The sequence below is a fragment of the Zootoca vivipara genome, chromosome 13 (assembly GCF_965207765.1).
Source record: "Zootoca vivipara chromosome 13, rZooViv2.hap1.1, whole genome shotgun sequence".
Classification (NCBI taxonomy): domain Eukaryota; kingdom Metazoa; phylum Chordata; class Lepidosauria; order Squamata; family Lacertidae; genus Zootoca; species Zootoca vivipara.
In genome coordinates this window covers 42770632-42797077 of record NC_142596.1, presented here as the reverse complement: position 1 = coordinate 42797077, position 26446 = coordinate 42770632, and the positions used below count along the sequence as shown (strand labels likewise).

The following is a 26446-nucleotide window of genomic DNA, read 5'->3' as shown; positions in this document are numbered from 1 at the left end:
AATCACATTTCACAACGCTGCTTTATTGGAAAAAAAAAGCTCTCTGGAAATAGAAAACTAGCACATTTATTATTTGTAAATAGTAAGTCATCACCACCAGAATGGGGGGACTGGCTTGGCTAGAATCTGTTTCTTGGATGTTCTCAGTGTTTTGCTTCAGGGACTTTTCACAAGAGAGAGCATAGCTCCTGAGTTTCCCAGCAAGCCCTTGGCTGAGTCATGTTTTGCATTCAGGTCTCCCAAGTCCCATCTGCTTGTCCATGAACTAAATATTCTCCATCGGGTGCTTATCCCAGTCTTCCTGGAATGAGCATTTGGCAGCACACATCATTTTTCCTTCCATATTTTATCCTTGCAACAACCTTGTGTGATAAGTAGGTTGAGAGATACTGATTGGCTCGATGTTTCCAATTGCTCCCGATGTTTTACGTGGTTTTTAGATGTTTGTATTAGGTTTTATTTTTACTTGTGTTCTTTATATTCACTGATGTGTTTGCTGCTCTAGGTGCCCTTGGAAGGAAGGGGGTTATAAATGTCCTAAATCTCTGTAGGGCTTGAATGAGCACCTCTGGATGTTGTTGGTCTCAGACTCCCATCCGCCTCTGCCAGCATTGTTGGGGATGATGGAAGTTGTTAGTCTAGCAGTATCTGGAGGTGTACAGGTTCCTTAGCCCTGCTCTAACCAGTCTGGCTCATTTTATCATTTTCTTGAGTTTTACGTGGAATTTCTCTTTGCACCGCACGTTCTGGGAATCCTCCCATGCGAATACTTTTCAGGCCTTGTTTTTCTTTGGACCAGTATTCCATTCTGCTTTGCTCTATATTTTGCTATATCTACTTTTGTGCTGTGCCTGATGATCTTGTGATAACAGGAATTTTGAAAGGTTAAAATACTATGATTAGTGCACAAAGCATTAGCCATGATTTTGACCATGTATGTCATGGAAGCATCTAATGGTAGCAACCAGTGAGAGACTTTGCTGGTTTAATTGTGGGAGTGGTGTTTACTGTGTGTGTGCTGAATTTGGGTTTGATAATCCTGCATATAAGAAGAGTCTGCGGTGATTGAGGGAAAGAGAAAGATGGCACTTAGACCACGCAAACCAAAACCCCTCTTCTGATGCTCTCTGCTATTTTCTAGGTCCTCCAAGACATGGTTCCTCCGAAAAAGCACTTACTTAGGCATCAACCTGCAAATGCCCAGATTGGTTTGATGGAGGGGAACACATTCTGCACCACACTTCAACCCAGACTTTTCACCATGGATCTAAATGTTGTAGAGCACAAAGTGTTCTATACAGAGGTACTTCCCTTTGGTCTTTATCTTCACAAATTTTAAAACTTGTCTCCATGGGTTTATCCACGATGCAGCTTTGGGCTACCAACCTATGTACACATACTTGAGAGTAGCAGGATTATTGGGGGACCATAGTTCTTAAACAATGCAAAACTGATACAAGTGAGAAGTGTAAGTATGCTTAGTAAATCTGTCATTCACCAGCTGTAATTAATTAATGTTACTATATTTAGACATTCATAACGTGCCCTTGCCAAGAATGCATTGGCTTTTCTTCCTGACGCCACTATACTTGTTTATTTTGCAAAGTTTAAGTTGGGTTTTTAAAAAATTATTTTGCAATAACCTCTTGTAAGGTGAAATGCATTTTTAGATGGGCAGACATTGTATATGCCACATAGTTTTAAAAGAATTACGATGTGCAGCTCTGATCTGCTTTTTACATGGGTCAGATGCAGATAATTGATTAATTCTTTTTGACACCTGCTGAAGACATTCTTATTTAGACACGGCTACCCAGGTGTTTAGAAAGTTCTTTTTTGGGGAGTTTTGATTTGTTTTAGTCTACTTTATTGCGCTTTGAACCTCCTGTGTGTTTTAAATTATAGTTGTAGATGTTTAATTGATAATTTTGTTTTATCTTTTCTCTAAACTGCTTTGACAATTTGCTGCAATCAAGCAGTATATAAATTTTATAAAATAATAAATAAAAGAAATTGGGACTATCAGACTGATCCATTGTTCGTAATAATGGTTCAAAATGGACAAAAAGGTAATGGGATACAATATTTAAGTAAACAATTTGAAGCTGTTATGTAGTTACAAGGCAGGGTGCATCAGTCTAGTCAAATTAAAACAGTGAACAATGATGGGGAAAACCTTCCAAAATGCAACACCTGACATTTTTTTTGTTAATGAAATGTGAATGGTTGTGTTCGGCTTCAAAGTGCCTTGTTAAAATGACAGGCAAACAATTTAAAGTGTGTTTAGAGCTCCGCTCCCTGGCTCAAAACAAGGAGTCAACTCTTTTCCATCTCAACTTCCAGCTGTTGAATTTATGTGAGGCTGAAGACTGTGCTTTGATGAAATTGCCCTGCTACAAGAGTCTTCCTTCATTGGTACCTCTTCGGATTGCAGCACTGAGTAAGTTTGATCAGACTTGTGAATAGGGGGGCTATATGCTGCATTGTATAGAAAGCACTGGAGTTGATGCTGTAGTGGGAAAAGGATGGGACCCTGTAGATATAAGGATGTTTGCAGCCTGCAGTAGCATCTGTAGCATAGTAATAGGCTGTGCACCAACTTAACGATATAAACATATGCGGCTCACTTAAACAGAGTCACAATGTTGGTTCACCTAGCTCAGTACAGTGGTACCTTGGTTTAAGAACAGTCCTGTTTACGAACGATTCGATTTACGAACTTTGCAAAACCGGAAGGAGCGTCCCGGTTTGCAAACTTTTACTTCGGTCTAAGAACGGAATCCGAACGGTGGAAGGGCACTGGTCTCATAAGGGAAAGCACACCTCGGTTTAAGAATGGTTTTGGTTTAAGAATGGACTTCCGGAATGGATTAAGTTCGTAAACCGAAGTACCACTGTATTGTCTCCTCTGACCTTGCTTCTCACTGATACACTTTAAAAAACTGGCGCCGTGGAGCAAATCCAGCAACTTGTGCAGGAGTGGGGAACCTTTGGCTTTCCAGTTGTTGCTGAACCACAATTCCCATCACCCCGGGTCATTGGCTATGCTTGCTGGTGGGACTTGTAACTCGCTTTTGGAGAGTACTGGGAAACCTCAGTTGGTCCAGAATGCGGCAGCAAGGATGTTGGCGGCTGCTCATTCAAAAAGGCTATATTATACTTTTCCTGAAACAACCGCACTGGTTGGCAGTTTGTTTTTGGGCACCTTTAAAAGTGCTGGTGATGGGCTTTTATGTCCTGGATAACTTGGGTCTAGGGTGTCTTGGGGATTGCCTCATCTTGCATCAAGCTGCTCACTGCTCAAAGTCTAGTAGAGAGACCCTTCTGTGCCATGACTATAGTGGAAGCGCAATCGGGTGGGGCTTTCTCAGTGGTTGCACCCAGACTGTGGAATACCTTTCCTGGTGATGTTCATTTCATCTCCCTTGCTGTCTGCTGCTATTTGCTGAAGACCTCCCTGTGCTAGCAAGCTTTTGTGTTGCAGTACAGGTAATTTTTTTGTGGTATCGAAGTTTGGCTAAGTAAATTAGCATGCAATACAAATTCCAATTTATTGGCGGAGCCAGGGGGCATGTTCACCTGTCAGGAACAGGTCACAGCCTGTTTCTCTTCACCGCTTGTCATTCACCGTTCTCTCCTCTTCTGGAACATTTTCCTTCTCTTCACACATGGTGAATGGTCCAGAATTTTAAATGTGCTTTGGAAATCGGCTACTTGTAAAACTACAAATGATTGCCACCACCCCCTCTTCTGAAGCTTGTTGCTGTTGGCAAAGCATGTGAAGCCGTCTGTAATTTGGAAAGAAATCAAAGAAGTGTTATAGAAATAAAAACAAGAGAGTTGTTTCTTAACCTTTTGAATTTCCAGTTAATAAGGAAGCTCAATTTCCTTTGATTTTTGCAGATGCCTTAGCTGCCTGCAATTATTTGCCGCAGTCGAGAGAGAAAATCATTGCTGCGCTTTTCAAGGCACTTAACTCAACAAACAATGAACTCCAGGAGGCAGGAGAGGCTTGCATGAGAAAGGTTTGTGGCACTGAAACAAAGCTGCTTTGTATTGACTTTTTTTTCCTGCTCAAGAGCTGAGTAACAAGGAAGCTGTTTTGCCATTGGGATTAATGGCTGCTCTGTTTATATCTCTGTTTGCATGATGCAAGTGTAATTGGGGCGCCATGAAGTGGGTTATTTTTTAAATGGCTTGATCTTGGGCATAGAAGTTCTCTTCTGCCTCTCAAATGTGTACAACCACTTTCCGAAGAAAGAACAACATTATTCTGGGGCACTTTATTGATGTCTTGCTGTTTCGGGCCCCATAATCTTGGGAGTGGGCTGTTGATGTCATAGCTATAATGCAACTGAGTGTTTTTAATTATGGTACCTAAATAGCTAATGTAACTCTTGATTGCTGCTTAAAACCTGCACCCTACTCGTATTGAACGGCAGGGCTGAAAATGCATTAAAACAGTAAGCAGGTGCTGGGTCCCCGCAGAATTTTATAGACAAAATATTGAAGCGGAAGTCTTTTCAAAAGATTTGTAAAATTGAGTTAACTGTCCTACATCTTGATGGCAGGGTTTACGTGGCCCAAGAGGCCACTGTAACTAGTCTTGCCATTACCCAGATCCATTGTGACGTCCACCACCAAGGGATGATAATGACCCATGCAGGATGGAGTCCAGTATGTCTAGGGTTCTGGAATAAACTGTAAACGCAGGCCAGGCAAGGGCCTTGGGCAAAGACTAAGGTGCTGGGTCAGGACCATAATGAGCAGTCCTGTAGTTGTGGCACATTGTTTCAGCAGAACTCTATAGTCTGGGCGTCTAACCTGGTGCCTGTTTCTGCAGCTGTTTGCTTCTTCTGGGCCCAGGGATCAGCAAACTTTTTCAGCATGGTGAAAAAGCATGATGTAAGAGCACCTCAAGCTCCGATGGCTGCTTACCTGTGTCTTGCGAGTGGCAGAGGCTGGTGGCGGCGGGGGGACGATGAGCGGCACTTGAAAGGGCTCCGGAGAGGGGCTGGTTAAAATGGCAGCCGCTCGAGTGCTGCTGCTGCTGCTGCTGCTGCTGGCACAAACGAAGCCCAGCCCCCTTCCTCCTCTAGGCAGGGCAGAGAGAAGCCAGGAGGAGGGAGGGAGGAGGCAGCGCCGCCAAGGGAGGGAGAGGGAGGGAAAGTGAAAGAATGCATGCACTGGCGATCCACATGGCGATTCCTGAACTGTCCGCAGGCTAGATCCAGAAGGCAATTGGGCCTGATCCGGCCTGCGGGCCTTAGTTTTCCGGCCCAGGTTCTAGGCAGTGAGGCTTCAGGATTTGGGGACTCTTTTGGAGAAAGCTTTTCTCATTATCAGGTCTTTCCTGATCCTCTAAAAAGTTTGGTCCAGTCACCAGAGTCCAGACGGCAGTTACCTTCCTGGGAAGGACTAGGGATTCCTGGGCTGGGAACACAGCAGACACGTTGTTAGTAAATGCTGTAAATGGAGCAGGCTGGTTTGTTTTTGTGTATGTCCTATGTGGTTTTGTTTGCATTCTGCCTTCCTACTGCACTCAGGGTGGCACACACAAGATTTCCAGGGGGCCTTCCATCCAAGGACTGTCCACACCCAGACCTGCTTACCTCCAACAAGCTCTGGCACAAGTGCATAGCCCTGTGATATCAGATGTTTGTCCTGTTGGAAATATGGGTCTCTAAAGTTTCTTATTGCTTTATTGGAGGAATCTTCCTTCCACGTGGAGAACGTAATTGCCATTGTAAAACTTTTTCATCTGTGACCCAATCCAAATGTATCACTTAAGCCATGGTTTGCTTTTCTTAACCACAGTTAAGGTTGGTTTTTTTTATAACCCAAAACCATGCTTAAAGACTTGAGGCTAATGGTTTGATTCCCCAGCCATTGCAGTCTTCCTGCTTGCAAGTGGTTTCTCTGGTTATCTACTGCTACCTGCATTCTGGAAGCAGCCTTTGTTTAACAATTTCATTCATGGGGTTTCACTCTGTTTGGGATCTTTACTAGCATTAAGGCAAGAAACCACGGTTATGTCAGCACTGGACCTGTGTACTTTATTTCTCAAAAGTCACAATTATTTCAGAAGGTTTTTTTTTCCCTTTCCACTCTAAGGATGCTTTAAACTTGCAGTCAGAAATACCAGCTTAGGTAAATGCTTGAATAGAAATACTTTTATGATGTTGCTTATGTTACTTCCTGTCAGTTTTTGGAAGGTGCTACGATTGAAGTTGACCAGATTCACACACACATGAGGCCTCTGCTTATGATGTTGGGCGATTACCGAAGTTTGACGCTAAATGTGGTGAACCGCCTAACTTCAGTGACCCGGCTGTTCCCGAACTCCTTTAATGACAAATTCTGCGATCAAATGATGGTAAGAACATGGAACTGCTTGAATGATTTTTAAGCAAATGTCACCCAGAAATTGAAAGTTTCAAAGAGGAGGCTTAAAAGCTAATTAATAGATTTGTTCTTCTCTCTTTAACTGTGGATTAATTGGGTGTCAGATGTGGGGTGGGAGGAGGAAGCTGGAGTACGTGAATCTTCAGTTGGAAGATGAATATGAACTAGTTGGCTTTTAAAAAAGTGCTGCTAAATTGAAATGAAAGCATGCCCCTCTTTTAAAAACAATAAACCACAAAATGTCAGGCGACTTTGGCAAACATTCATAGACTTGGCAACGTTATTTCTAATGGTATGACAAACATCCTGTATGCATGAACAAGAACATGTCTTTAACCATTAGAATCTGCTCCATATTCTTTATGTGTGATGCTGTTATCCGCTTGTGCCAAATAAAATAACACCCAAGGGTTTAACAGCCACTAGCAACCCCAAAACTGGAACTGGGAACTTGCAGCTAGGCTCCTAAAGAGAATTGGCAAGCCAGTCTCTCTGACCTCACCCCCACCTCCAAAATTGGTCTGTTATGTGTAGGATGTTACTGCTGCCACCTCTTGCTCAATTTTTGCAGCTCAAATGAGCTCCTCCAGCACAGCTTGAATACTGGAACGTCAAGGGTAGCTGGAGGTGGATTAGTAGCAGGGGTAAAATCCTGGCCAGGGACTCTTCCAGTGGAGGTTCTAGTTATAGGGGCTAGAGGCACAAACAGAATACACCAACTGGAACAGAATCCTTGTTCCTTGTTGTTTTGCTTAGGCGTCCGTCTTTCCCTTCAGCCTTGGAAAAACTTTGCTGGCTTTGGATGTCTGTGTGTAAAATTACTTGTGTGAACCTTTTGCAGTATTATAAGAACTTGATGCTAAGCTGAAGATGATTGGTCTGAGATTTGTGGCCCCTAAGTAGCGGCATGGCTGGGTGGCAGGCACTGAACTGAATGTTTCTGCTCGCCATAGCTGCCAAGTCTCCCGTATTCCCCGGGAAACCCCCGTTTTCCCAGTTGTCCCCAGCCGAAAAAACGGATTTTTTTGTATTTCCCCGGTTTATTCTGGCGCGGCAGCCATTTTGGAACTAGGCGGAGCATGCTCAGAAGCGACTTTGATGCTGCTTTGCCCAGTTCCAAAATGGCTGCAGCGCGACTTCTGGTGTGGCGGCCATTTTGGAACAGGGCAGAGCAGCATCAAAAGTCACTTCTGAGCATGCTCCGCCCAGTTCCAAAATGGCGGCAGCGCTACTTCCGGTCTGCTACTTCCGGTCCAGTCCCTTATTTCTCAGGCTGGAACTTGGCAGCTATGCTGCTCGCCTCCACCGCTGCTGCCCTTGCCACCCACCCTCAGCCCTTCTTGCACCAGGCACAATGGGGAACGTAGATGTGACCTTGTTCACATGGCATGGCACAGCTGGAGACAACACATGTTTGTCATCAAGCTGGAGGTTTCTTCATGGCTTTAGGATGTAGGTCTTGAGGTGAGCTGAGGCCGCTTATTAGAATGAGTTCTGCATCAGGGAGCATGCAGCAATATTCTCATAGATTCCGGGGGGACAAAAGACCTCATTGACTGCTTCTACCTGGGCAAAAATGAAAAATGCCTTGGCTGCAAAACCCTCAGCGTCTGCAGATAGCAGTCTTGCCTCCTCACTTAACTTCCCCCGAAATGAATAGAATTTCAGCATGCTCCAAAGTATTATACAAAGTTTCTTTATTGTAAATAATTGCATGGGCCATGCCTAGCTAACAGAGGCTGTAAGAAAGCGGGAAATAACTCTCAGTATTGGATTCCCCCACAGCAACACCTGCGTAAATGGATGGAAGTGGTAGTTATTACACACAAAGGAGGACAGAGGAGTGATGGAAATGTAAGTTGATTCCGTTCTTTTTCTGGGGCATGAAAAGCCAAAGCAAGTGGGTTGAAATGTTGGGGAGACTGTAAACGCTAGCTGCTTCCTTTCAGCGAACTACGTACCTGCTTAATGATTGTCTTTGTGTGTGTGCGTGTGTGTGTGTGTGTGTGTAGGATAGAGAAATTCTTAACGCTTTTACAGAATTGTTATGGATGGTGCTTGATGTTCACCTACTCTATGGTAGCCACGCTCAATCTTGTGGGAAGCTAGCTGCCGAATTTTAAGTGTGGAGGAAGACCCTTGTTATAGGGTGAATTGAGCTTGTGCTTTATATGAAAACTGTTGGTTGCACCCCTAGTGATTTCACTGGCAATCTATCCTAGTTCACTGGATTCAACAAGAAGCACAAACACTGTCATTAGCAGAAATCCATCCTTAAGAAAAACACCTTGACCTGGTAGAGATTTCCTCCCACTCCAAATCAATGTTACTGGATGTTCCACGTCTCTTGCAAATGAGCAGCATGTACCATTCTCCCGTCCTTTTCTTCAGGCTAAATCTCTCTCTCTCTCTCTCTCTCTCTCTCTCTCTCTCTCTCTCTCTCTCTCTCTCTCTCTCTCTCTCTCTCTCTGCAATACATGAAATAATTGTTGAAAATGAAAGCAAGTCTGCTATTGGAATGAGATTGTGAAGAAAACTGGGGAAATAATGCTTAAAAGGCCAAGGCTTGTTCCCTGTTGTGCCATCAGTTTTCTTAGGTATTATCAGCCTATTTGTGTTGGATGTTAGGTTCCTTAGGTTACAATCCCTTGTAAGTACTAGCTTACTGGTACTTGAAAGTTTTCAGGCTTTGTTAATTTCTTCATTTTTCGTGTGTGTGTGTGTGTGTGTGTGTGTGTGTGTGTGTGTGTGTGTGTGTTTCTTTAATTCACCCAGGAGCTTCATTGACACAAGACTCAGTGAATGAGGAGTTGGGCCAACCCCCCCACCCCTCTAATGGTGGGCTTTTGTAGCCTCTTTTGTCTAGTAGTAGTTGTGCAGTAGCAGCAACTCGCTCTGAACTACGTGTGCTCTTTCATGTAAACTAAAAAGTCCTGTTGAAGACTCTTAATGTTTGAATATACACATTTATCTGTAATTCATTCTTTAAAAGGGGGGAAAGAGGGAAGAAGCTTGACAGGGCAGTGTCCGAATATGGTTTCAGTGTGAGTGTGAACATTTGGCCGTTGTTAAAAGCATTGTATGTGGTGATGTGGGAATACAGGCGTGGCCATTAGTTAATAAACTCTTAGAAAGGATGCACCTCCTTTTGAATCCTTGGAATCTGCCCGGTCCTTTCGAGACCCCTGTGCTTCAAATGCCAAATATGGCACAGTCTATTAAGCACTGTTCCACTTTAGCAACCCCCCCCCCAATATACCTGCAAGGCTTTAGGGAAATGGGAGCTTGGTAGTTTGCCCCAACAGAGTCCAAAGGGTGCTGCTGGATGAGGCTAAAGGCCCATATTTTCTAGCATCCTGTTTCTCACAGTGGCCAGCCTGTTGCTTCCAGAAAGCCCACAAAGGATACGAAGGCAGTAGCCCTACTACATTATTCCTCTCTAGCAATTGATACTTCCAAATCTATTTCCTCTGAACCTGGTGTCCTGTATAGCTAGCATGGTTGATACCTGCTTTTTTGGTGGTGGCACTTGCCTGCAAAGCTGGTATGTTTTGATTTGACTGTTCACATTGTGCCAGGGGTGGCCCACATGGTCCCCTGCAGATGTTGCCAACTCACCATATGTGACCATTGCTAACTCTTGCTGGGGCTGATGGGAGTTGTAGTCCAAAACATCTAGAGGGCGCCATGTTGGCTACACTTGGCGTACATGATCTAATCATGTTGTAAAAGGGCCACTACAGGTAAGTATTCTTTTCCCTGTAGTTGGCGGCATAAATGCTTGCCTGAGAATGACGTCCTGCTGCCTCAAGATGGCTGTAATCTGGGAAACGTTAGCAATGGTAATTCAACTCAATGTTGGCTACATAGACTGTCCTATTCCTTTATATCTGGCAGTGTGCAACCACTTCAAAAACAGACTCTTCCATACATCGCAGTAGGTGCAACTTCTGCTAACAGCCAGGCTTTAGCAGATCCACTTGCCATGATGAGGGTGGCACAACCCTCTGGGGAGTGTGACACGCAGCCAGCCGCCCAGGGTGGAACAGGAAGCACTCTTAACCAACCTTCTGACTCTCCAGCAGGAAAGGCAGAGGGGGAAAACTGGATGCTCCTGCTTGATCCTTTGTCCAGTTGCGTCCAGGCATCCCTTCTCCTGCCAGATGTCCTGTTGGGAAAGGCCAATGGTGGGAAAGAAGGGTTGGGCAGTGCTGCTCAGGGCACCTCTTACCAGTGTTGCCCAGTCGGCTACCCTTCCAAACAGGAACGCCCAGCAGTGTGTGTAGTGTGTGTGTGTTTATGTTGGGTGACATTACCTGGGGTGACTTTGAGAAGCTTTGCCCAACCCGGCGTCCTCTCCCCACATTTCTGTTTGGTAGGGGAGAAGGGGATGCTGGTGCCTGCAGCCTTGACCAGCGAGGCCACTCAAAAATCGCAGATCCCTGTTAACAGCTGGGGCTTTAATCCTGTAAGCACTCGCCACTGGAGTTAGTCTGGCCCAACAGCCAGTCTCAACTACTGTTAAAAGGTGGGGGTGTGGGGCAGAGCTGTTCTAGGCATTATCATTTGCCTTGCTCATGGTGAATTCCTCTTCCTGCCCTAACAGCTATTAGGAATCATCTGTGGCTATCATAGTAAGTTTCCCTTCCTTCTGCTGCCACTAGTGTTGACTCTGTGGAAGGAGTCACCATTCTGAGAGGGGGAGAGGGGGACTGGGCACTGGACATGGGGGTGCTCCTCTTGCTCCTACCCCCGTGAGGTGAAACACAAGCCTATTTTAAGTGCTGCTCTGCTGTGTCCCTCATGTTTTTGTGTGCAGAATACGGCTCCATGCTGTGGACAGCGAAGAAGTGACTCAGGGTTGCTTCGTTATCATGAGAAGTCTAGCAAGCGCTTTCCCTAGCCTTTCGCTTTCAGCCTTTCCACTAGCTCTTCCAAGTGGAGCATCCCCCTGGGAGTTCCCCCAAAGTCTCAGCATCTGAAGGAAAGCCATCCTGTTTGCAAAGCAACAGAAATACTGCACTTTCAGGAAAACATAACTTGAAATTTTAAGAATGCTGTTCTCTCCCCACCCCCTGTGTGTGTGCTTTTGTGTGTTGGGGCAGACTTTACCCAAATTCTTAATCTCCTTTCATACCAATTAAAAACAACAACAACAAGGTTCTTTATTGCTTTAATATGTATCTGCCTGCAAGAGGTTTGCATTCCCCATGCTAATTAAGCCGTGCTTCATGGCTTCATGGATTATAAAGCTGGCACTGCTGTATTGGATACTGTCGGCAGCATGATCATATGTATGCATCCATTGTGTTTAGCTGCAGGCATGCATTAAGAGTGTTGCCTTCAAATCAGCTAAAAATGGATTGTTTGTTTTATTTGTCACTTTCTCCAAGGAGCTCAAGGCAGATCCCCATTCTCCCTATATTGTTCTCACAGCGATCCTCTGATGTAGGTTAGGCTCTAATCCTCTAATCCAGAATGCGGCAGATAGACTGGTGACTGGGAGCGGCCGCCGAGACCACATAACACCGGTCTTGAAAGATCTACATTGGCTTCCAGTACGTTTCCAAGCACAGTTCAAAGTGTTGGTGCTGACCTTTAAAGCCCTAAACGGCCTTGGTCCCTTATACTTGAAGGAGCGTCTCCACCCCCATCGTTCTGCCCGGACACTGAGGTCCAGCTCCGAGGGCCTTCTGGCGGTTCCCTCATTGCGAGAAGCCAAGTTGCAGGGAACCAGGCAGAGGGCCTTCTTGGTGGTGGCGCCTGCCCTGTGGAACGCCCTCCCATCAGATGTCAAAAAGGAAAACAGCTACCAGATTTTTAGAAGACATCTGAAGGCAGCCCTGTTTAGGGAGGCTTTCAATGTTTAACAAATTAGTGTATTTTAATGTTTCTGTTGGAAGCCGCCCAGAGTGGCTGGGGAAACCCGGCCAGATGGGTGGGGTATAAATAAATAATAATAATAATAATAATTATTATTATTATTATGGCTGTGCTTGAGCAATCACACCTGGCCTTCATAAGATGCGATATGAACAAGCTTTATTCCACACTATGGCTTTCCTCCTTCCTTCGTGCAAGCCAGGGATTCACCACCTTACTAGAGCCTTCTGCTACACCGAAACCAAGAAACTATGGTTAATGGTTTCCAAACAGGAGAAGGTATTCAGTGAATTGTACCATGGCTTCATATCTTGGCTTAGTGGGAAGCCTTTAACTATGATTTCCTGGTTTGGATGTAACGAGAAACTAAAGTTAACTAAAGACTTCCTGGCTTATGCAAAGAGAAGAATGAAGCAACTGTATGTAGTAGTCATATCTTGTCTAATTCAGCCAATATAGCACCATCCAAACTTAGTCAGTGACTAGTGTGCATTTTGGGAGAGTCCCCTCCTCTTCAGGCTGCTTTATAAGCTGCCCCTTCAAATCTCAGAAGATCCTTCTTCCATCCTCTAACCATTCACAGGCGTTTTATGACCTTGCCATGACTTTTGTTGAGAAGGTGGTAAAAACGTGTGCCTGTTCTCTCCCCGGTGGAAATGCTACTAAGCGCTGTTGTTAATTATTATGACGCACATCGGTTCTACTAGGTTATCCCCAAAACACCTCTTAAAGTTTCGTTTTAATTTTCATTAAAATGGTTTGCGAGAGTAATCAAACAGCAAAATACAATAATACAGTATGATGTAAAACATCAAGATCCATAAAATGAGGTTGCTCACACATTTTCCACCTGCTCAAACACACCCATAGCCCAGTCAGTCTGCATCAACGCCCATTTGCTCACACTTCCACTTAAAACACACTTTCCCTCACTCTCAGCAATTACCTTTGCTCAGCACTCCTCTGGGTACACATATTATATAGAAATGCCATACTACAACCTTTTTTTTCCCAAGGGTAATTGTTCGTGATTCCGGTTTGTTCTGTTCTACTTTATTGAGCGTTGAAAGGTGGTCTGTTTTCCTGTTGTCTCCGTGGACATCGCCTGCCTCCCAAGATAATCAGAATGCCGCCTTCACTGTCTTGTTCATCCCTTAATATCCTTCCTCTTCCTCCTTGTGTGCAAGCTTTAAATATATATATATAGATATATATATGGGAAGTTGTATGTATTCAGTGTGTGTACAAATATCCAAAAAAAAGAAAAAAAGATGCTTTTCCTCCCCATCCTCAGGAGAGTATTTCCGAGTGCGGGAGATGTTCCTTGTCTCCATTCTGTCAGTTTGAGGTGAGAATCTAACCCTACTAAAGTCAGTTTCTGACTCTGCTCTGAAGCACAGCATATACACGTTTCTTTTGCATTTACGTTTTTGTGGTTGTCGTTGTTCACGCTGTGAATTTTTGTTTTGTTTTGTTTTGGTTCAGCCTGCCGTGGAAGGGGTAGAGGTGAGAACTTTCAGTGGAGGTGCCAGGAGGTTCTTTGTTTGGGTTCCGTTCCGTTCCTTTGTCTCTTTCTTTCTCTCCTTCTCCCTCCCTCTCTCTGTTTATGGTTTGTTTTGCTATGGTTTGTTAGCTGTATTTGTTAATGTACCGGGCGAAGTGCATTGTGCCTTGAGTGCAGTGCTGTGACTTGTCCTCTGTTGTTTGTCTGTGGCGGAGTTGTATCAGTAGCATTTGCTGTGACCTGTGGAAGGACTTATAAAGCATGTTTTCTTTTTTTAAAAAAATGAATAATTTAGGAAGTTTTGGGTGCAGTTTCCCTCCCTCCCTGTACATACATTGAGCGGAAGCCTTCTTGAGTTGCTAACATCTAAAAGGAACAGATTTCAAAGCAAAAGCCGAGGCCCCACTCCTAAGTCTAACCTCTGGCAGCTGTGCAGGCCTCTCTGTTCAAGTGGGGGAGACTGGCGCTTCATTCAGTTCAGGAAATGCAACCACCTTGCTAGACCTAACGTACTGTGTGTATGCATGCACAATTTCTTGCCCCTTTTCCTTCTGTGGTGTTTGTCATAACCCAACATAAGAAACTATCCAAATGGTCAACAGGAAGTTTGCTGCGTTGGGTCTGTGAAGGAGGGCGGTGGCTGATGACCTTTGGGACTGGTGAGGCAGAATGCAGGGAGTCCGAACCATAGGTGGAGCAGAGCCAATGGTAGGCAGAGCCAGCTAATTCTAGTTTTGCCCCCCATCCTCCTCCCTGCTGACTTCAGCAAGGGCAACATGGAGGCTAAGGAAGAGGAAGCTGGCAGGAATGCCGTGATCTCCTGGATTGTTTGTAACTTAGAAGGCAGATACAGTGGTACCTCTACTTACGAATAACTCTACTTACGAATGAAGCTCCGTCCGCCATCTTGGATGCGGTTTAGATAGGATTTTTTTTTCTACTTACGAATTTTTAGATAGGGTTGCTTCTACTTACAATTTTTTTCTCCCAATGCATTCCTATGGGATTCGACTTACAAATTTTTTCGACTTGCGAATGTGCGTTCGGAACGCATTAAATTCGTAAGTAGAGGTACCACTGTAGGTCGAGGCTGGATGAAGGCAGACTGAGGTTTGTGTGGCAGTGCCCTGCTTGCCCCAATGGATCGGCTTCTGCTGTAGGAGGATAGAGTTGAATTTTGAAGTTGCTAGCCCATATGAATTGAACTCTGATGCAGGCCAAACTCTTCCTTTATAGTTTTGTACAAGCCAGCTTTTAGCAGCAGCTTTTGCCTTTTGGAGAGAGTCAGGCAGTTAGTGTGCCCAACATTGGACATTCACAAACCTCCATACCACTGTTGTCATACCATTTAAAACAAACAAACAGAAAACCCCAAAGTTTAAAAGTTGTGCTATTGAAGCAAACGGAACGATCTAGCCACCCATTGCCCCCCTCCCCCAGAACAAAACAGCTATCTTACATGCCCTGGGTAAGTAGTTGTTGTTATAACTCCTTGCTTTGGTTTGCCAGCCATGCTAACACCTAGAAAGGGGAATAGAGTTCCCATTAGGATCCGTTGTGTGTTGCATTCGAACGCTGCCTTAAAGTAAATGGATGCTTGCTAATGTTTCCATTTTGTCTGTAGGAAATGAAGATTTGCTCAGCAATTATAAACCTGTTTCATCTGATCCCAGCTGCTCCTCAGACACTCGTTAAACCCTTACTGGAAGTTGTGATGAAAACAGAACGGGCTATGTTGATAGAGGTAAAATGGCACTTAATTTCCTTAATTGCTTCTGCTCTTCCATTTGTAATACTTGCTTTAATTGTGTTTTGAATTGTTTCAACTCCCCTGTGGAATCCATTTGATTTAAAACATTGATTTGTGGACACCCCTCTTGTACTCTACTCCATTTTTAAAAGAGTTTGGAACTAGTTCTAATGGATTTTCAAGGTTCAAATGAGAATTTAACTTGGTGTGTTTGTGTGTGTGCGCGCGCACACACACACACACACGTGTACATAAATACATACATATATAAAGTGGAGGGAGATCAAACCTGTGGTCAGATTAGAATTACATGTAGAAATATAATGTGCCGCTGTAGCTATATAGAAACGTTTTGCTTAGTCTGCCCTTGAGAGAACGGACCAGATATTATGACTTTTCAAACATTTCCCCACTGAAAACACTGAAAGTTGAGACGTGCTGGAGAGGAAACCGTAATTCTAGGCTTGGGGGTTGCTGGCATGTTTGCCGTCCTTAGAAAAGCATAACCCAAGAGTGCAACCCTAGCTGCCTTGAACTTGTCCGCATGCTAAATGAAGCTTCTTTTCGTCTGGGATTTGTTTTCGCAGGCTGGCAGTCCGTTCAGGGAACCATTAATAAAGTTTCTGACGCGTCATCCATCACAGACGGTTGAGTTGTTCATGATGGAAGCAACCTTAAATGATCCACAGTGGAGCAGGATGTTCATGGTACCTCATGGTGTTTTGCTTTGTTTGATTGACTTTCAATGCTGGTGGATGATCAAGGTGGTTGCAAGTGTAAGATCTTTCTCTGCTGTCACCTAGCAGCAGCCATTGGGCTGCAGCAGAGGAAAAGAAGGGAAGTAGGGCTATTTTGTTGTTTTTTTGTTGGCATCAATCTGTCTTGAGAAACAATGGATTGCACCTCTGGGGGTGAAGTCAGACTGCTGTATTAGCAGCACCAAAGTGACCTTCTTAAGGAGCAAGCTTGGGCTGTGTGTATGGAGGTCCTGGGCTGCCCAGACTCACTGATGTGGTCCAAACGAAAACAGAGCAATGCACCAGCTTGGTTGCAGGAGTTGCCAGAAGGAGGTGTACAAGGCACCATCCCAACCATCTTAGGGCCTTCACTCTGTATATGTGCAGGGTTTACTACTTAACCTTTTATTCTCCTGAAGATATCCTGCAAGGCACTAGAGGTTTAGGATCAGAGTTTTCCTTCTCCTAGACACTCTACCTTCCCAGGTTCTTGAGCCCCATGCAACAGCAACCAAACTCCAGGAAAGTGCTTTGATTGGTCAGCTAGTCCATTGACTCTGCTGATATTCTACAGTGGTACCTTGGTTTATGAACTTAATCCGTTCAGGAAGTCCGTTCTTAAACCAAGGCGTGCTTTCCCATAGCAGCGGGGGACTCAATTTACAAATGGAACACACTCAACAGGAAGCGGAACATGTTCTGCTTCCAAGGCAAAGTTCACAAACCAAAACACCTTCTTCTGGGTTTGCAGCGTTAATCCAAGTTGTTCATAAACTAAGCTTTTCTTAAACTAAGGTACCACTGTATTTTGTTTGTCGCTCACTTGGTCAAACTGTGCTCCTCACTTTACAGCCTTGCCAAAGCACGGCCTATGCAAGCCACAGATGCCTAGGGCAGCTCTCCAGTAACCATTCTACCCTACTTTGCCTTGTCTCCTCCTTGGCCTCCTACACTGCTGAGGCAAAAACTTCATCATTGGTTGTCACTGTGCACCTCATATAGGAGCAGGGCAGTTGCTGGGGAGCTATCCTGTCCTGGCTCTTCCTCTGCAGCTAATCTGGGCTGTTTGCCTACTCTTTCGCCTGCTGGGCAACTCATCACGCTGCAGTTCTCACGGCTGCCTATTGGAGGCTATGCAAACTGCAGTGTGAAAACATCATTACAATTTTATTATATAATAAGAAATATAATTACCAGCATGAAGAAAGGAGGGAGCTGCATAAAGGAGGAGATGTAGGGAAGGGCGTGTACAGGTGAAGGATTAGAACAGTTCTTTCATCTTTATTTGCTCCATTAGTGTTTTGTTGTATCAGGACTTGGACCTAATCAGGACCTGAAGTCTGCCCACTGCTCTAGCTCAGTCTTCCTCATCTGGTGCCCTCTAGATATTGTTGGACTCTGGCTTCCATCAGCCACAGCTAGCATGGCCAGTGTTTTAATGATGGCAGTTGTAGCCCATTGTCTTCTGAAGGGCACCAAGTTTGAGAAGACCGATCTAAATAATGTGTGATATTTAAGTAAGCAATTTTAAGCGTAAGATTGCTCAGATATAGCTGACACTGCACCCATGTATAAAACTGCACAATGTATGTTGCTGGCAGACTTCTGAAACAATTCCTTGCCTTCATCAGAGTTTTCTTTTATCGTTTCAAAACCAGAGCTTTTTAAAACATAAAGATGCGAAGCCACTGCGTGATGTTCTGGCAGCTAATCCAAATCGCTTCATCACATTATTGATACCCGTCGGTACTCAAGCGGCCGTTCGCCCTGGCTCTCCCAGCACCAGCACAATGCGCCTTGATCTCCAGTTTCAGGCTATCAAGGTATGGCATTCCACCTCTACCGAATTGCACTAAATAGTTCACACCTGCACCTTCTGTTTTGGTTTGAGATTTGTGGAATCTGTCCAAGAACAATTCCTCCTTGGTGTATTTCAATGGTAGTTCTCCCCCCATTCCTCTGTTTGTCCCACCAGTCTTTTCCTAATCCTTTGTTGTTGTATTTACTAGCAAGGAGTGCCCGCTGCTGCCCAGGAACTTTTAGAAACCAGAAAATAATGTGATTTTAAAAATAGATAATGTAATTTGCGCGTTTGGACCTGTCATAAGAAAAGCCCAGGTAAAGTCACAGGAGTGCCATTTTTTTGTTCCACCATCTTGGTTCAAAATGGCACCTGGCCTCCAAATGACAATGAAGACACCCTCCTCCAGAACTCTCATGCTGAGTTTGGTGATGATATATTGAGAGGGAGCTGAACATGTGCCAAAAAACGTCAAAGTCACATTTTGGTCCACCATCTTGAATTAAAATTGTACCTGGCATCCAGATGTTGACAAAGTCCGCTGCCGCCTCCTCAGGAACCCTCATGCCGGGTTTGGCAATGATATCTCAAGAGGCGTCTGAATGCATAGAAAACAAATAGACAAACCACTTTCCAATATATATAGTAGATTGGCAGCACGTGTGTGTGTGTGTGTGTGTGTGTGTGTGTATCTGACCTCCTTTTGAAATTCTTCTAAACTGGATAAGCTCCTGTATTGCTCCCTCCCTCTCCCCCACCTTCCTGCTTTGATCCCATTTCCCTTATGGTTTGAAGAGATGAGAGCAGTTCTTAATGTCTTTCTCCAGAACTACCAGAAAGGAAACATTAAATGGACATAACTAATAACCCGCTTAGGGCTATTTAAGTACCGCGTACATGTCCTTGCTTTTGTTTTGACAGATCATAAGTATTATAGTGAAGAACGATGAGTGCTGGCTGGCGAACCAGCATTCCTTAGTGAGCCAGCTCAGGCGAGTGTGGGTCAGCGAAGCTTTTCAGGAAAGGCACCGCAAGGAGAACATGGCAGCCACAAACTGGAAGGAGCCAAAGCTTCTGGCGTACTGCTTATTGAATTACTGCAAGTATGTCGATCTGCAAATGCTGCTGTGTAGGCCAGGGATGGAGAACCTTTCATGCACAAGAGCATCACATTCCCTTCTGGACAGCCTTCCAAAGGCCACATGGCAGTGGTGGCCGGGGTAGAGGCAAAAGTGGGTGGAGCAATCAATGCAAATGTTACAAGCGGCTCGTTTCTACAGATGCTCATCCTTCCCCTCTCTGTCCTCAACCTAGACAAGCAAGAAGCATCGCCAGAGTTCAAGGACACATTCCAACCAGGCAGAAACACTCAGGGCACAAAGCAGGCCTAGCAAAAGCTTTGTCCCAGAGACAGTTCCGAGAGAGAGAGAGGGCTGGAAGGCTGTGCTTGGCCCCCAGGCCTACAGTTACTGACCTAGGCTACAGTGGTACCTCTACTTACAAACGTGATCCATTTTGGGGTGCCATTTGCACCCGAAAAGTCCGTAAGTAGAGTGCTGCTACTGTGCGCGCCGAAGCGTGATAGAGCGCTTCTGCTTGTGTGCAGCGAACCCAGGAGTAAACACTTCTGGGGGTGCTGCGTTCGTAACCTGGAAAGCCACAACATGAAGCAAACGTAACACGAGGTATGACTGTAATAGCAATTCTCCAATAAGTGCCAGTCCTTCTGCAGCCAAAATGGTGGCATCGTTGTTCCCTGGGGCTGATGAGGCCACAGGTTCCTCATCCTTGCCCTAATGTATGCTCTGGTTAAACAGAGGGGAAGCTAAGCTGACTTCACTTTAGCTCAGGTGTGGGGGAACCTTTTGCCCTCGAGTTGTTGTTGAGCTACATCTCCTATCAACTCTGACCATTGGCCATGCTTGCTGGGTCTGATGGGAGTTGTAGTTCAGCAACAGCTTGAGGGCCAAGGTTCCCCACACCTGAGTGCACAAGTGATGGGAACATACTTCTTGCTGGTGAGAGAAAGGAGAATGCTGGGTTAGCTGGGCAGCTGGTAAGAGCTCGCTTTCTTTGTAAGGTGTCCACTGGAAATGTGGGTGCTTCAGCGTTATACAGAGCATGTCTTTTTCAGAACTCCTTTCTTAGTTTGATGTTGCTTAGCCTTTTATAATTTACTTTTCCCTTAGGCGAAATTATGGTGACATAGAGCTGCTCTTCCAGCTTCTCCGGGCCTTTACCGGCCGTTTCCTCTGCAACATGACTTTCTTAAAAGAATACATGGAAGAAGAGATTCCCAAAAATTACACCATTGCCCAAAAACGGGCACTCTTCTTCCGCTTTGTTGACTTCAGTGATCCCAACTTTGGAGATGAGCTTAAGGCCAAGGTAAAGCAAATCATTTAAATGAAAACGGGTTAGTATTTCTAGGTTCCATTTCCGTGGGCAATGCAAGTTGCTTGCTTAAATGTCAACAAGAGTTTGATAATTGGCAGAACTACTTCTGTGAAAATGCCAAGCCTAAAGAAGAGCAATAACGGGTGAAGTCAACAATTATTCAACTTCCGTTTGATTGCCCCAATTCTTGAATATTGACATACCTGTTTGCCTGCAGCCTTTCTTTTTTTGGCAGAAGAAGCTTTGTTTCCAGAGGGATCCACAGTGACTCTTGGTACTAATCAGTCATAGTCCTGCCTGCTAAGTTTGCAATTATCTGGCACTTTAGAAGAGGACATGGAAGCTTCCTACTTGCATTGTTATGCATTAAAAAAAAAATCTTATCACTGAAATGTTACGATAATTTAAAATTAATTGCCCTGGTTTTTTAGTGTAGTACAGGGGTCCCCAGACTACGGCCCGGGGGCCGGATGCGGCCCAGTTAGCCTGCCAATCCGGCCCGCGACGACCCCCGCCGCCCGCCACCGCCCGCTGTTACGGCGCGGCAGCGCTCTTCCGGGTTGGGAAAAAAGCGCCGAAATTCCTTTCTGCGCATGCGTATGGGCCTCTCCCGACCCGGAAGAAGTCCTTTCTGGTGCACTTCCGGGTCGGGGGAGGCCCACGCGCATGCGCACAACGGATTTTCGGCGCTTTTCCCACCCTGGAAGCGCGCCGCCGCGCCAGTAAGCGGCCGTGCGCATGCGCACGGGCGCGCACTCCCCCGCCCGCCGGCCCGCCGCGCAATCGTCGCCGTGGGAACCGGCCCAAACGCCGGTAAGTCTGGGGACCCCTGGTGTAGTATATCTTGCTGTAAGCATAGTTGCTGTGTTTCTGTATATTTACTTTGAAGCGGAGGCAACAGCTTGTTCAGTGCCAAAGACCACAATAAAAGCATAGAAAGCATAAGAGATCTGCAGCTGGTTTGCTAATTTGGTGGCACATAATTACAGTAACCTCTCTTGCACATAATTTGAACAAAGAAAGTGGATTTCAAGGAGTTAAGCCTTAGTTGGCAGAAGCCTGATACACTTGGAGAGTTTTCTCCATAATAGTTGAGGATTTTAGTTATGGATTAGCATCAGTCATCAATTGCTTTTAAAAGCACTATTGTAACTTAGAATTACCGGAGGGGGGGGAGGGGAGAAGAGACCTTGATTACTGTATTACATTTTATTGATTTTTTATTCCTTTTATTGTGAACCACTTTAATCTTTTTAGGGAGGAAGACCGGGACAGAAATCATTCAAAATAAACAAATAAATGATTTATTTTTTTTCTGATCTGCAGGTTCTGCAACACATTCTGAATCCAGCTTTCTTGCACAGCTTTGAAAAGGGAGAAGGTGAACAGCTTCTGGGGCCCCCTAACCCAGAAGGAGATAACCCCGAAAGCATCACCAGTGTATTTATAACAAAGGTAGTTCAGCCTAAGGAGGGGAAAAAAGCAACCAATCCCAACCTGGGCGTTGGGGTGGTGGTCAAGTTGAGATCAGTAAGGACTGTCATTTGTTTCCAAGGCAAGGTCCCAGCTTGAACAGGAAGCCTTTGTGGCATTTCCTGGTGTAGAGATTCCCTATGGCCAGCCTTGAGTGGCTGGAGACATTCCATTACCTGGGAAACCTTTGCTGCCTTGAGAAATTCTCCAGCCCTTTGGGGTCTTAAGACATGGAACAGCTATGCACAAAGCTGCAGGTTCCCAGTTCTAGCCTTGGTAGCTCCTAGCAGTAGCTCCTGGTGAATCGAGCCCCTTGCGCTTTGTTTGACGATGCATCCTGAAATTCCTTTCCTTTTCCTGTTTTGGGGTCAGGTACTTGATCCAGAAAAGCAAGCTGACATGCTCGACTCGCTCAGGATTTACCTCTTGCAGTTTGCCACTCTTCTCGTGGAGCATGCCCCGCACCACATTCACGACAACAACAAGAACCGCAACAGCAAGCTGCGGCGCCTCATGACCTTTGCCTGGCCCTGCCTGCTCTCGAAGGCATGCGTGGATCCAGCCTGCAAATACAGCGGACACTTGCTCCTAGCGCACATCATCGCCAAGTTCGCCATCCACAAGAAGATAGTTTTACAGGTAATGTGTGTGTGTAGATTCATATTTAAAAGGCGTCCACTATCTTTATGCATGTCCCCTCCCCCCTCATTTTTTGAAACTGGACGTTGGTGAAGTAGACATGTTTAGTGTGTGTGGATATAAGAAGAGCCTGTGGCGTCAGGCCAAAGGTCCAGCTAGCCCAGCATCCTATTCTTACAATGGCCACTCAGATGCCCATGGGAAACCCTCAGGCAGGAGCTGAGCCCAAGAGCATCTCGCCTGCGGTTTCTAAAACTAGCATTCAGAAGCACTGCCACCTGCAACCATGGATTGTGGCCATGGATAACCTTGTCCTCCATGAATTTGTCCCACCCTGTTTTGAATTCATCCAAGTTGGTGGCCGTATATATGGCTACATATGTACCAAATACATTATAACAATCAATGTTATTATTGATGTGCCAACCATCTGGGGTGACCCATCCACCGTGGGCGATTTACAGCATACAGTCGTACCTCTTGTGAACGCTTCATGTTGCGTTTTTTCAGGTTAAGAACATGGGAAACCCGGAAGTGTTTGCTTCTGGGTTTCGCCGCGTGCGCATGTGCAGAAACGTTCTGTGCGGTTCGCACGTGCACAGAAGCGCTACTCTGGCTGCGGACTTTTCGGGGTGTGAATGGCACCCCGGGACGGATTGTGTCCGCAACCAGAGGTACCAATGTATATAAAAACCATAGAAAAAACATTTAAAACTTCCCTAAACGGGGTTGCCTTCAATGTCTGCTAAAAGTTACGTAATTCTTTATCTCCTTGACATCTGAAGGGAGGGCGTTCCACAGGGAGGGGGCCACTACCGAGAAGGCCTTCTTTGGTCTAGATAGGCTTAGTTGGAATCCAACATGGCAGCAGGAACATTAGCGCACTTCACCTGGTGTAGCCGCTCGACTCAACCAGGTTCAGACCCCCTGGTTGAAAACCTATGGATTATAGTACCTTTATTTCCTTTTCTGGATTTTATTTTATACAGTTGTTTGTGTTCTCCTCCTCTTCAGGTGTTTCACAGCCTCCTGAAGGCTCATGCAATGGAGGCGCGAGCCATTGTCCGGCAAGCCATGGCTATTCTGACGCCAGCAGTGCCTGCTCGGATGGAAGATGGCCACCAGATGCTGACCCACTGGACAAGGAAAATCATAGTGGAAGAAGGTCACACCGTTCCCCAGCTAGTCCATATTTTGCATTTAATAGTCCAGCACTTCAAGGTATTTATCATTATTATTTATTAAAATTCTCTACAGCCCTCCATCTGAAGATCGCAGGGCGGTTTACAGCATAGAAACACAAAAATACCTACGGAAACAATACCCCCACCAGCACAGTTTAAAAGGCCATGGATCGTTTAATTACCAGCAATCAAAGGCCCAGGAGAAGAGGAGTGTTTTTGTCTGGTGCCTAAAGATATGAAATGAAGGCGCCAGGGCGAGCCTCCCTGTGGAGAGCATTACACCAAAGAAATCCTAATCACCAGGGGACAAGTTTGAAAATTGCACCTATCCTGCCCCACCAGTTCTCTTTCCCCTCCGTCTGCCATCACTGGGCTCCTCCCCTCTGAGGGTTATAAGCCGTTGATTAGGAGGGGATTGGGAGCTTGCAGCCTCTCATCCGGTCTGATTACTGGTTGAGCGCCTTCTGAGCAAGTGGCCAGTCTAAAAGCTTCTCCCACACACATTATTCCATGAAATGGATTAACAGTGTAATGAATGGATACGATGCCGGCCATAATGTTCTCTCTGTCTCTCACTAGGCATTAAAATGTGTGCCTCCCCCGCCCCAATATGCCATAAAGTGGCCATGCAAAGGGTTGGCCTTGACCCAAATAACTTCATCAGTGGCGTTTGCGTGGCATAAATTTTCAGTGCACACACAAACCCTCTGAGATGTTCTTAAATGCCAGAGAACACAAATCAATTTTGGAGTGGCTTGTTTCAGCACAGAACACTTCGTAAGGGTACTTTTGTGTTGATTTTCAGGCTGGATTGCCTCTGAGGGCCCAGGGGAGTAATTTTGGTGCAGGACGAGAACTGTTGTGCTCTTGGTCCAGTGAATACTCCCTCTCCCAGCGTTTCTGGTCATTTGGAGCTACTGCGAGAGCTCTTTTGTCACTTTCGAATAATACCCCAAAGATTTGCGCTCTGTGGGCTCAAGAGAGAATTGCAAACCTGAGATGAAAGTGGTCTGTAATCCATCGGCCAGAGGGGCTTAAAAGACAGTATACAAACTAGAAAGCTTGGCTTTTCTCTTTCTTGTAGTGCTCTGACCCTGCTAGGTTTCAAAGGCACTGGTGGAATCAGTGTGTCCCCAGGCCTGCTTTGCACAGCTTGAATTGAGGAGGAAGAGTTAGATGGCTCCCAGCTTCATAACCTGTAAAGCATATTCATCAGCTCAGTTAGAAAAACCTGAGGCTCCTTGACTGAAAAGCAACATTGCCCCACACCTGATGAATACCTAGTTGCCAACGCTGTTTAGCGCAGGAGTGGGGAACTTTGTACACTCCAAGCACAACTTTGCCTCCTGTGCAACCTACCTTCCAGGAGATACCAGGGCCAGAGGCAGTGGGCAGAAGGATGGATGCCTTTCTTACCTTTACACAATGTGCTACATTACAGCCATGCAAAAGCCATGAACTCCTCCCCCTGCCCGCAAGCAAGAAGCATTATCAGATTACAAGGGCACATTCCGGCCATTCAGAAGGTGTGGTGCAGGGTTATTCAGAGATTTGCTCTGATGGGCGTCCCAAAGCTTGGAAGTGGCTGAAATGTGGTGGTTTTTTTTTGTAACTTGGAAAGTATCTCTGGCATTATTTCTGAGCGTATATCGGATTCCTGTATCTCCTGATATCATTGGAAGCACGACGATTGGGGTCCATTCCTAATTCCTCCACCCTCCCGGGAACATATAGATTACATATTTTTCTCAGCTCCTGTACTTACCATTAATTTTGCTCTAGTGGCAGGAGAATGGAGGAAGGGAGAGAGAACTCTCTTCCTTCTTAATTCTGAAGGATAAATCATGTTTGTAGAAGGTATGAACATTATATAGGGAGATAAACATTGTGACATGCTCTATGTGGGGCTGCCTTTGAAAAGTGTTTAGAAACTTGAATGGGCTCAAAGAGCCGCAGACAGATTGTGGACTAGGGCTGGATCTAGGGAACATACGACTCCCTTGTTACAGCATCTCTACTACTGGTCTGTTTCCGGGCACAATTCAAAGTGCGGGTTATGTCCTAGAAAGCCCTTTGCACACTGCTTAGGTCCAAGCTGTCCGACTGGGTTCTGAGATCTTTGGAGGAGGCCTTTCTCTTGGTCCTGCCACCCTCACAGGAATGCTTGGTAGGGATGCAGGAGAGGGCCTTCTTGGTGGCTGCTCCCAGACTTTGGTACTCCCTACCTAGTGAAATTAGATTGGCTCCCTCCTTGCTGTCCTTCCGCTGGCAGGTGAAGTCCTTATTCTAGGAGGCTTTTTGGAACTGACTGCTTTTAATGAAATGACTGGTGCCATGCTGTTTTCATTGTAATTATGTATGTTTAATGATGTTTTTTTTCTAGGTTTTTACCTGTTCTTATTTTATCTGCAAGCAGCCTTGAGTCCCTGTCAGGTAAAAGGCAGGGTATAAATATATATGTTTATATCAATAATTATGGGGGAAATTTCCACAGGTTTACTATCCGGTGAGGCACCATTTAGTGCAGCACATGGTGAGTGCCATGCAGAGACTGGGCTTCACTCCCAGTGTTACTATCGAGCAAAGGAAGCTGGCTGTGGACCTGGCAGAAGTGGTCATCAAATGGGAATTGCAAAGAATCAAAGATCAGCAGGTAAGAGGACTTCAGCTGTT

General features: G+C 45.4%; 1 protein-coding gene across 3 annotated transcripts in view; it reads left to right on the top strand.

The window, feature by feature from the left end:
- The window catches only part of TRRAP (transformation/transcription domain associated protein), a 157927-nt gene that overhangs the window by 33087 nt on the left and 98394 nt on the right, over positions 1 to 26446 (top strand). For 2 of the 3 annotated variants that reach the window (XM_035131728.3, XM_088657252.1), the window contains exons 27-40: positions 1142 to 1303; positions 2344 to 2440; positions 3904 to 4025; positions 6206 to 6376; positions 8191 to 8259; positions 15417 to 15536; positions 16130 to 16249; positions 17938 to 18102; positions 19002 to 19183; positions 20270 to 20468; positions 21804 to 21932; positions 22323 to 22589; positions 23604 to 23810; positions 26268 to 26426. In XM_035131728.3, coding sequence (XP_034987619.2) covers positions 1142 to 1303; positions 2344 to 2440; positions 3904 to 4025; positions 6206 to 6376; positions 8191 to 8259; positions 15417 to 15536; positions 16130 to 16249; positions 17938 to 18102; positions 19002 to 19183; positions 20270 to 20468; positions 21804 to 21932; positions 22323 to 22589; positions 23604 to 23810; positions 26268 to 26426 — 2169 coding nt within the window. Of the gene's footprint in view, positions 1 to 1141; positions 1304 to 2343; positions 2441 to 3903; positions 4026 to 6205; positions 6377 to 8190; positions 8260 to 13582; positions 13637 to 13773; positions 13795 to 15416; positions 15537 to 16129; positions 16250 to 17937; positions 18103 to 19001; positions 19184 to 20269; positions 20469 to 21803; positions 21933 to 22322; positions 22590 to 23603; positions 23811 to 26267; positions 26427 to 26446 lie in introns of all 3 variants that reach the window. The other variant, XM_035131726.3, reaches the window with a different exon arrangement.